Here is an 11,863-nt window from a genome sequence, read left to right as displayed (position 1 = left end):
ACCAAAAACTAAAGCTACAAAACCTGCACGAAACCACGTAGTTACAGCAGTGCAAACAATAGCATAATTCATTAAAAAAAAACAGACCATGGGCACAGTAAAAATAGTCCAAAGATGTTAAAAGACTATAAGTTCAAAAGAAACCACCACACAGTTTCCACAAGTCCTCAGGGTCCCGATAGACTCGTCATCCCACGCAGGCAGCAGAAGGGAATACTCCCGCTATGGACTTCCACGGCGCCGCCCGACTCAGCCTCGCAGACACAACACACAGTGAAAGCGACCTGACCGCAGCGGACTCCATGTCCGGCGAACCTCCGCGCCTCCGACCATCCCCTCCGGCACAGCTTCTCCGAGCACCATCCTCTGCCGAGCGTATTAAGACGGCCCCGCCAACGCGACCCAGAGGAATGGGGGCCTGTTCTTCCCAGCTGAGTCCCGGATCTCACAGCAGCAGCAGTAACGAAGAAGGTCTTCCTGGAGATTTCCTGATGTTCCTCCGTGCTCCCACGTCCGTTTTTCATCCGATTCTGATTGCGCACGGCACCCCGCTTCACAAATAACAGATAATCAGCTCCGGAATGGCCGCTGCAAGCTCCGTCGCGCCGCCATCTTGGATTACAGTTGAATTTGAACACGATTCAGCACTCCATATGTGTACATGCAATTGTGAAAAGAAATACAGACCAGAAAACTTAAATGAGATGCTACCTCAGAAAAACAAATCATCACTGTGGAAGAAAACATTAACCAGTGGAATGAGAATGACCTTCCATGGGAGACATCCCAATGATCTGAGCAGAATAGATGTTGACAAGGAAGCACCGAGCACCTGGACTGAGAGTTGGAGACCTCTTCCCAGAAACAGAGGGGTTCCTTGCAGAAATACAGGACAAGGTGGTTAGCAAAAGGGGAAGAAAATCACAAATACATACAATACAAACAAGGCAATCAATGCAGAAAATGCTAAGAGAAACCAGACACAATCCAACACATTCCAGGATCCTGCGACAGTTGAACTCAATCTGATTAATTATACAGCTGCAATCAAGTGGCAAATATCATTCACCAAAATCTTGCTTTAAAATACAAACGGATGAATGACCATGTTAACCTAATTAAGGTACAATAAATTCCAGCCTGATCCACTTAGTCAAAATCTCACAATTTATATGATAATTGATACATTATTACAGATAGGACAATCCATAATAACCATCCGGATATAATATTACAGGATAAACAAGCAAATCCCTCGATAGATATAACAATTCTGAACACACACGTTCCCTGACCAGTGGAGCACCTCACCACAGGTATTGTTTGTGTCATTAGTCAGACAAACAAATGATTTTCTCTGTAAATCAGCTTCCAAATGTTGCTACTCTGTCATTCATTGCCACACCCCGCTGCTGATTTCCTTCTCCTCATCATACGTTCTTACCTCGACCATCGTCCAGAGCCCCAAACTCTGCCCTGTGCAGACTCACCTCTGGTTTCTGACCCTGCTCCTTTGAACATCCAACCAATGTTTTCGCATTCTGCTTTCAGTCTTTAGAGGACAGTGGTGTTTTCTAACAACCCTTTAGAAGCAGGGAAAATGACCCATAATGTGGAAATGAGCCATGAATAAGGAGAGTAAATCCAAATGTCATTCTTCCTCAGCTCAGAGATTTCAGGGGCAAAGAACATCTCAGACAGAACTGCAGTCAGCACAACTTCTTCAGTCTGGAGAAAATTCAAGGGGAACCTTTTCACCCACAGAGTGGTGACTGTTTGGAACCCGTCCCACAGGGGGAACAAGAGGTGAACAACAGGGGAGGATTTAAAAGGACTGTCGTGGGACAGAATCACTGGCAGGGTCCAGCAGGCCTGAGTTGACTCTCTATTCAGTTTAAGATAGTACTTAGGGCCAATATGTCTAAAGATAAATTGGCGCATATATTTCCTAATATAAGCACTATTTGTGACAGATATAACGTAGAAGTAGCTGCTCTAAGAGATGTGTTTATAATATTATCTAAAGTTATAGATGTGGATGTTCAACCCAATTTCTCTTACGGCAATTTTTGGGATTATTCCAGAGGAAATAGGGAGAGTATCTGCTTCTGCTCAACATGAAAAGGCAAATTCTGCCTTTTCAACTTTACTGACTAGGAGTACTATCTTGTTATATTGGAAAGAATCTAATCCTCTACTGTTTTCTATTGGCTCACCTCCATTATGTCATATCTAAGCTTGGAGAAAATTAGAAGCTGGACGTTTGATACATCTTTTAATTTTGAGCAAGTCTGGTGACCCTTTATTCAATATTTTCATATCATTTAATTTATTTTTTCTTTATTCTCTTTAGGGAAAATCCTTATCTGTGAAGGTTTGGAGGTGACTGGAAGGGTGCCTTTACTGTTTGTTTTTCTTCTAATTCTATCCTCAATTGGACTGCCCAATCTCTTTTCTTATTTAGTTTACTGTTTTTTTCCTGCATATAAATAACATTTTCCAATTTTTTTAACGATTTGTTAAGAGTTGTGTTTTTTTGATTACACTGTATATATAACAGCATAACATTAAACCTATCTGACTTTGACAATATATACTTTTCTTTATTGCTGTTTATGTCTTTTGTATTATCTGTTTGCTAAACCTCTCCACTGATTTGTATTTTTTTACTGGAAATCAATAATAAAATTGAAAAAATGAAAAGGACTGTCCTGGAACAGAACCACTGGCAGGATCCAGCCGGCCTGAGTTGACACTCTACTGTACGCTAGGTGTGTTATAAATTCACCAAGTACTGGAGACAGAGTTTAAAATAGAACTGACTTACTTCTCTCAGATCCAGAATATTAAACTCCAGTCCCATTAAATGTGAATGTGCAGCAGAAGAAACTCCTCCCATGCCCAGTGACCAGGGTGCAGAACTGGGTGTGGTGATCAGCAGCAATAATTTATGAGTCACTCTTGAAATTGCATTCAGCAATGGTGATGGACAAATATCCAGCATGCAGCTTATTTAAAGTTTCTCCCCAGTGTGAATCCAGTACTGTGTCACAAGGTTAGATTACTGAGTGAATCCTTCCCCACATTCACAGCAGGTGAACGGCCCCTCCCCAGTGTGAACTCAATGATGCACATAAAGTTGAGATGACTGAGAGAATCTCCTCCCAGAGTCTAAGTAGGTGATCAGCCTCTACCCAGTGTGAACTGACTGGTGTCCCAGTAGGTCAGATGACCGAATGAATCCCTTCCCACATTCTGAGCAGGTGAATGGCCACTCCCTTGTGTGAACTCGCTGATGTACCAGTAGGGTAGATGACAGAGTGAATCCTTTCCCACATTCTGAGCAGGTGAATGGCCTCTCCCCAGTGTGAACTCGCTGATGTACCAGTAGGTCAGATGACCGAGTGAATCCCTTCCCACATTCTGAGCAGGTGAATGGCCTCTCTCCAGTGTGAACTCTCTGATGTACCTTCAGTTCAAATGGCCGAGTGAATCCCTTCCCACATTCTGAGCAGGTGAATGGCCTCTCCCCAGTGTGAACTCGCTGATGTACCAGTAGGTCAGATGACCGAGTGAATCCCTTCCCACATTCTGAGCAGGTGAATGGCCTCTCTCCAGTGTGAACTCTCTGATGTACCTTCAGTTCAAATGACCGAGTGAATCCCTTCCCACATTCTGAGCAGGTGAATGGCCTCTCTCCAGTGTGAACTCTCTGATGTACCTTCAGTTCAAATGACCGAGTGAATCCCTTCCCACATTCTGAGCAGCTGAATGGCCTCTCCCCAGCGTGAACTCGCTGATGTAACTTCAGTTTACATGACCGAGTGAATCCCTTCCCACAGTCTGAGCAGGTGAATGGCTTCTGCCCAGTGTGAACTAACTGATGTACCTTCAGATGGGATGACCGAGTGAATCCCTTCCCACAGTCTGAGCAGGTGAATGGCCTCTCTCCAGTGTGAACTCTCTGATGTACCTTCAGTTCAAACGACCGAGTGAATCCCTTCCCACATTCTGAGCAGGTGAATGGCTTCTCCCCAGTGTGAACTCGCTGGTGTACCAGTAGGGTAGATGACAGAGTGAATCTCTTCCCACAGTCTGAGCAGGTGAATGGCCTCTCTCCAGTGTGAACTCTCTGATGTACCTTCAGTTCAAATGACCGAGTGAATCCCTTCCCACATTCGTAGCAGGTGAATGGCCTCTCTCCAGTGTGAACTCGCTGATGTACCAGTAGGTCAGATGACTGAGTGAATCCCTTCCCACAGACTGAGCAGCTGAATGGCCTCTCCCCAGCGTGAACTCGCTGATGTAACTTCAGTTTACATGACCGAGTGAATCCCTTCCCACAGTCTGAGCAGGTGAACGGCTTCTCCCCAGTGTGAACTCGCTGATGTCTCTGTAGTTTGGATGGATCAGTGAATCCCTTCCCACAGACTGAGCAGGTGAATGGCTTCTCCCCAGTGTGAACTAACTGATGTACCTTCAGTTGGGATGACCGAGTGAATCCTTTCCCACAGTCTGAGCAGGTGAATGGCCTCTCCCCAGTGTGAACTAACTGATGTACCTTCAGATGGGATGACCGAGTGAATCCCTTCCCACAGTCTGAGCAGGTGAATGGCCTCTCTCCAGTGTGAACTCGCTGGTGAGCCATTAGATCAGATGACCGAGTGAATCCTTTCCCACAGTCTGAGCAGGTGAATGGCCTCTCCCCAGTGTGAACTCGCTGGTGAGCCATTAGATCAGATGACCGAGTGAATCCTTTCCCACAGTCTGAGCAGGTGAATGGCCTCTCCCCAGTGTGAACTAACTGATGTACCTTCAGATGGGATGACCGAGTGAATCTCTTCCCACAGTCCGAGCAGGTGAACGGCTTCTCCCCAGTGTGAACTCGCAGGTGAGCCATTAGATCAGATGACCGAGTGAATACTTTCCCACAAATTCAGCAGATGAGCAACCTTTGCCCAGTGTGATCTGACTGGTGTGTCCACAGGTGGGAAGACCGACTGAACCCCTTCTCACTCACAGAACAGGTGAATGGCCTTGCCCAGTGTGAACTTGCTGATAAACCTTCAGATGAGATGACCGAGTGAATGCACTCCCACTGTCTGAGCAGGTGAATGGCCTCTCCCTTGTGTAAAATGATGGGCGTGCCAGTTGGTCAGATGACCGAGTGAATCCCTCTCCACAGTCTGAGCAGGAAGGATGATCGAGTGAATCCCTCGCTCCACTTCTTAAATATCTAGAGCGAGACATCAAAACTGGTGTGCTGTGTTTGAATTTCCATTGACAAATTCCTTGTCATTTTTAACCTGAAAAGATTTAAAAATTCATCAGTGGGTGAAGGACAACATTTCAGATGAGCTCACTTGAGTTGCCAACGTGTGATCTGATATCACACTGTTACAGTGTGGTTCAACCCAAGTTGGAGAGAGAAATCACCTTCTAACTGGGCAAAGTGTTGGTATCTGGAATGACCATCAAACTCTCTGATGCGCTATAAGTATGGGGCATTTCTGCCATCTCCAGTCTGTTACTTGGCTCAGTTTGACTCTCTCCATTGGTAATATTCCCCGTTCCCCCTGAGCGGCATGGGTGCCTAGCCCCACAGTAACTGAAACACTCTCACGCAAGTAGCTTTTTTGTTGACATACAGCTGGGATTTTCTTTTATGTACTATTAATTTAAAGTGCCATAGACTTAATGCCATGTAAATATCTCCTAACCTTGTTTAGTTCCACATTGGAGATAAATGGTTTGTAATTCTGAGATTAGTTAAAACCCGAGCAGAAGGATATAAATAAAGGAATTTAAACCATTGAATAAAATCAGGCCCAAAATTAAATTTTCTGATGTTTTAAATAGATAATTCCATTCAACCCAATCAAAGGCCTTCTCAGCACCTAAGGATGTCACACATTCCAATGTCTCTTTAGAAGGAGAATAAATGACATTTAATAAACAACAAATAGTGAAATGAGAATATTGATCTTTAATAAATCCAGTCTGGTCCTTTGAGGTTGTCCTTTGAGTCCTTTGATCTTTGATCTGGCCTTAGAACACTTAGCTATTGCCTTTAGAGAATCTCACTGTATCGCTGGGATATTAAGGAGAGGTATTATTCACAAAGTTTTGTTCTATGCCGATGACCTACTACTTTATATTTCTAAGGTCGAAACCTCTGTGCTTTCTTTACTTTCTTGTTTCAGCCAATTTTTAGGATATAATCTAAATTTACATAAGACTGAACTTCTTCCTTTGAATAATTTGGTACCCATTCATACTAACCTTCCTTTTAAAACTGTAAGAAATCAATTAACCTATTTTGGTGTAATAATTACTAAGATTTATAAGCTACTATTTAAAGGAAGTTTTTTCACTCTATCGGGTTACATTAAACGGACACTTTCAAAATGATTGCCTCTTTCATTATCGTTGATTGGCCAAATCAATTCTATTAAAATGAATCTTACCTAAATTTATATACCTTTTTCAGGCCTTACCCGTCTTTATTCCTCAATCCTTTTTTGATTCTCTTGACTCTACCCTATCTTCCTATATATGGAAACATAAACTTTCTCGACTAAATAAATTTCATTTTCAAAAAGCAAGAAAGAATGGAGGTTTAGCTTTACCAAATTTTATGTTTTATTACTGGGCAGGCAATATATGGAAACCTCACATTTTGGTCATACTATATTAATCATGAGGACTGTCCTGCTTGGGTTTCTATAGCTAATTCTGTTCATAAATTCTCTATTATTTCTCTTCTTGGATCTTCACTTCCTTTATCTTTAAGTAAACTAACTGACAGTTTGGTAGTTAAACATACTTTGAGGATTTGGATACAATTTAGAAAATATTTTGTTTTAATGAGACATTCTCTATCAAGTCCTATTTTTTCTAGCTATTTTTTAAACCTTTTTGATCGATGTAGTTTTTAAAGAATGGGATAGACTGGGTATTAAATGCTTCCAGGATTTGTTAGTTGGAGGAAATCTTTTCGCTTGAGCAATTGTCAGCTAAATATAGCTTACCAAAAAACTTTTTTTTTTAACTGCAAATTAGGGAATTTCTGCAGTCTCAATTGCATACATTTCCAAAAAGTCCAGATAAGAATTTATTAGATGTAATTTTTAATCTGAAACCTTTTCAGAATGGTTCAATATCCAATATTTATGGCATGCTGTTGAGAATGAGAAATGTTCCTTTAGACAAAATTAAAAATCTCTGGGAACAAGATTTGCAGACTTCAATCTCTGAGGAACCTGGAATGAAATTTATAAATTGGTTAATACTTCATCGTTATATGCCTGCCATTCCCTCCCACAATTTAAAGTAGTCCATAGGGCCCATATGACTAAGGATAAGCTCTCTCCTTTTTATTTGGATATGTCTCCCTATTGTGACAGATGCAACTATGGATTAGCTTCATTGATTCTTATGTTTCGGATATGGCCGAGTCTTCAAAAGTACTGAAAGGAAGTATTTCAAACCTTTTCTGCACTTTTTAAAGTTAATTTTAAGCCTAATCCTTTGACTGCCTTATTTGGTATTGTTGGAGGGCAAGATATGATTTTGGACATACCTGATCAGTGGCTACGTGATGTTACGTCATGCTTAAATTTCGAAAAGATTCGGTGTTCAATTTCTGAATCAAAGACTTTCAAACATAATGGGGACCATTTTTGAATTATTTTCAAAGCATTTGATTTGTTGTTACGTACGGCTGTTGGCTCATATTATCATCTATTTCTTTATAATGATAAGGACGTTTTTCTTTTTTTTTCTTTTTTTTACCAAGCAGCTTTTTGTTGGTAGCGGATTAGATTTTTTTTGTATAATGATAAAATTAGAAGATTTCAATATTATGATTTAAGTCAATTTACATGAATATAGGGTATTCATGATTATAAGTGTGTTTCTAATATACGGTATTTGGTACCATTTTATCATTTTTGATAGTTTATATATATACACACAATCAATAAAAATATTGGAAAAAAATCTCCGGATCTGGCTGGTGGTAACAGTGCCGGACTTCAGGATGAACCTGAATTTGAATCCAGCCGGCTCCCCTGCACACTTTCCATCCATGCCGGGTTACGGGCTGCTGATTTCTTTGGAACCTCTGCTGTAACTTGCCTCGTACGCGGTTGCCCACGACGCCAGAGAGGCTTGGAGGGAAATCGTCCGCTAACCGGAGAAACTCCGGTTGCAGCGTACCCCCACGACGCCAGAGAGGCACGGAGGGAAATCGTCCGCTAACCGGAGAAACTCCGGTTGCAGCGTACCCCCACGACGCCAGAGAGGCACGGAGGGAAATCGTCCGCTAACCGGAGAAACTCCGGTTGCAGCGTACCCCCACGACGCCAGAGAGGCACGGAGGGAAATCGTCCGCTAACCGGAGAAACTCCGGTTGCAGCGTACCCCCACGACGCCAGAGAGGCACGGAGGGAAATCGTCCGCTAACCGGAGAAACTCCGGTTGCAGCGTACCCCCACGACGCCAGAGAGGCACGGAGGGAAATCGTCCGCTAACCGGAGAAACTCCGGTTGCAGCGTACCCCCACGACGCCAGAGAGGCACGGAGGGAAATCGTCCGCTAACCGGAGAAACTCCGGTTGCAGCGTACCCCCACGACGCCAGAGAGGCACGGAGGGAAATCGTCCGCTAACCGGAGAAACTCCGGTTGCAGCGTACCCCCACGACGCCAGAGAGGCACGGAGGGAAATCGTCCGCTAACCGGAGAAACTCCAGTTGCAGTGTACCTTTCCCAAAACCATTGCCTCATCCAATTGACTGTCTCATCTTGAATGCTGAGTGACTGAACCAACCTCCCATATGTGACTTTGTCAAGTGTGGGCCCATGTAGAAAACATCAGCTGCCTTGCCTTCATCCACTTTCCTGATAGCTTTCTCCAGAGACTCTATAAGATTGGCTAGACATGACCTACCATGCACAAAACCATGCTGTCTATCCTTAATCTGTCCACATCTATCCAAATATTTACATATCCGGTTCCTGCACATATGTTCTAATAACTTTCCCACTACTGATGTCAAGCTCACTAACATAAAGTTTTCTCATTTATCCTTAGAGCCTTTCTTGAACAGCAGAACAACCTTGGCTGTCCTCCAATCCTCCAGTATCTCACCTGTCACTAAGGATGATTTAAATATCTGTGCTTGGGCCCCCACAATTTCTGCACTTGTCTTCCGCAGGGTCCTGGGGAACAACTTGTCAGGCCCTGGGGATTGATCCATGATAATTTGCCTTAAGACAGCAAACACCTCCACCTCTGTAATCTGTACAGGGTCCATGAAGTTGATGCTGATTTGTCTCACTTCTATCGACTCTGTGTCCATCTCCTGAGCAAATACGGATGCAAAACAACTATTTAAAACCTCCCCCATCTATTTTGAGTCCCGTATAGGTCACCATTCTGTTTGTCCAGAGTGGGCATGTTTCTGTTCTGACCTTCTCCACGTTTCTGTGACAGAGAAGCTGGCCAAACCTGACTGGAAGGGGAATCTGGTAGGAGTGACGATGGAGCAGCAATGGATGGAGTTTCTGGGAGCAACTCGGGACCTGAGTGATCACTACATCCCAACGAAGTGGAAGCATTGGAAAGGCAGGAGGACTCAACCGTGGCTGAAATGAGAACCCAAAACCAACAAAAAAGCCAAAGAGAGGACAAATAAGCTTTTAGAAACCAGGAGAGGACAACTAAAGAAAGTCAGATGAGCTCAGGGTGTGGAAATATAATATTGTAGTCATTAATGTGTCTTGGTAGCACCCAACAGCCTGAAGAATTTAGAGGAACAAAATATCCAGGGCCTCGATATCTCTTGAAAACAAAGGTTCCCTGCACCAGTTACCTTTCACCTTTTATTTTGGTAGGCACATACAAACTCTACACCCTCAAAATTTCACATCTGAAGAACTCCCACTCACCAAGTACTCCTTTGCCAGAAAACAGCCTGTCCCAGTCCACACCTGTCAAATCCTTGCAAATACCATAAAATTGATATTTCTCCAATTTAAAATCTCAAGAGAGGTCCAGGCCTCTGTTTTTCCATATTTTCTTGGAATCTCATGGCATTATGATCACTAGACACAAGGTGTTGCCATAAACTAATTTCTGTCACCAGCCCTGGATCGTTTCCCAACAGCTTATTGCACACTTCTACGCCGGATGTTTTACGTACTGATTAAGGCTCATTTGACAAACTCGACCCCATCTAGTCCTTTTACAGTATGGGAGTCCCAGTCAATATATGGAAAGTTAAAATCACTTACTATATCAACTATTGTTTCTTGGTGTAGTCTGTGAACTCTCTACAAATTTGTTCCCCTACATCCCTCAGACTGTTGGGTGCAACCAATTCCCAGTAATGCCTACGATATCACAATTCCATGCCCTGGGCTCATCTGGCTTTCCTATGATGCTTCTTGCATCGTGATTTCCACAGCTCAACACATTCATCGCACCATGCTCAAGCATTTGGTGCTGACTCTGTCTGAGCTCTGAACAACATCTGTCTGGTGTCAAGAAAACAACCTCTCCCTCAATGTCAGAAAAACCTCTGACGCTGAATTTTGTGGTGAGGACGCAGGAAAGGTTTTCTTCTGATGACTCTTACATGAAGGTCATGTTTGTGCAGGTGTTGCTGCACAGTAGAACAGTGCACCACCACTCCAGAGGCTGCTAAATCTTCCTGAAGGTCTTTTTACAGTCAAATGGGGGTTTTGGTTTGCCTTTCTAGCAACCCTACGATCAGTTCTCTTGGAAAGTTTTCTTGGCCTTCCAGACATCAACTTGACCTCCACCGTTCCAGTTAACTGCCATTTCTTAATTACATTACGAACTGAGGAACCGGCTACCTGAAAACGCTTTGCTATCTTCTTATAGCCTTCTCCTGCTTTGTGGGCATCCATTACTTTAACTTTCAGAGTGCTAGGCAGCCGCTTAGAGTAGCCCATGGCTGCTGATTGTTGGGACAAGGTTTGTGGAGTCAGGGTATTTATAAAGCTTTGCGATTTGCATAACCTGGCCTGTCCTAACGATGACTGTGAACAAGCCATTGTCCTAACAAGCTAATTCAGGTCTGAGACCTTGGTAAAATTTAACTGAGAGCTCAAATCTCTTGGGGTGCCCAGACTTTTCCTTGGTGCTCCTTTCCTTTTTTTCCCCACTCTAAAATTGTACAAAACAGAAATAATACACTAAACTCCTGATGAAGGGTTTCAGCCCGAAACATTGTCACTACCTCCTCCCATAGATGCTGTCTGGCATCTGTGTTCTGCCAGCATTTTGTGTTTTTAATAATACACTAATCTTGCTTAAAATGTTGAAAAGAATGTTTTGTCTTTAATTTTATGACTTTTGGAGACCAGTTCACCTTCTACTCACTTAACTATTCACAGTAACAGGAAGTTTGACCAGTGGAGCCTAACCATTTGCATACCACTGTATGGGATGGGGTGGAGAGCGCAGGGTGTGATAGGGAGGAGGAGTGGGACTGGCAGTGAGCGAAGAGGGAGAACGCGAGGGGTGAGTGGTAGATTTAGAGGGAGAGAAAAGAGGGGAAGACAATGTGGGATACGGGAGCCAGCAGGGAGAGTGTTTGAGAGAGGGGGAGTGTGGGATGTAGGGAGAGAGATAGATAGAGAGGGAGAGAGCTGGAAATGGAGGAGGTTGCAGAGTGGTGGAGGTGAGTGAGTGAGAGAGATGAGATTGAGTGAGGTGAGAAGGTGCGTGAGAGAGGAGGAGATGGGAAGGTAGAGGGTGACTGAGATGGCGAGTGAGATGGTGGGTGATAGGGGTAGGGACAGCGATTGAGGGATGGAAGAGAGAATGGAAGAG

The 11,863-nt window shown here is 43.5% G+C and overlaps 1 protein-coding gene across 1 annotated transcript; it reads right to left on the bottom strand.

Moving 5' to 3' along the window:
• Positions 1-746: 746 nt before the first annotated feature.
• On the bottom strand, positions 747-5,145 carry LOC140721331 (uncharacterized). Its single transcript, XM_073036177.1, has 2 exons — positions 3,890-5,145; positions 747-3,805 (listed from the first exon to the last, which is right to left on the bottom strand). Exons 1-2 carry the CDS (start codon positions 4,898-4,900, stop codon positions 3,191-3,193), a joined length of 1,626 nt encoding a protein of 541 aa, XP_072892278.1. The 5' UTR covers positions 4,901-5,145; the 3' UTR covers positions 747-3,190.
• Between the last annotated feature and the right edge of the window lie 6,718 nt (positions 5,146-11,863).

Source organism: Hemitrygon akajei, unplaced genomic scaffold (assembly GCF_048418815.1).
Source record: "Hemitrygon akajei unplaced genomic scaffold, sHemAka1.3 Scf000054, whole genome shotgun sequence".
NCBI lineage: Eukaryota > Metazoa > Chordata > Chondrichthyes > Myliobatiformes > Dasyatidae > Hemitrygon > Hemitrygon akajei.
The sequence above is the reverse complement of the archived record's forward strand: the minus strand, read 5'-3'. Positions and strand labels throughout refer to the sequence as shown.

Coding starts and splice junctions, on each gene's coding strand:
- LOC140721331 (XM_073036177.1), bottom strand. CDS start 4,900: ATGGCTCACCTGCGAGTTCACACTGGGGAGAAGCCGTTCACCTGCTCG. Junction 3,806..3,889: donor CTCGGTCATCCCATCTGAAG/GTACATCAGTTA, acceptor TGTAAACTGAAG/TTACATCAGCGAGTTCACGC.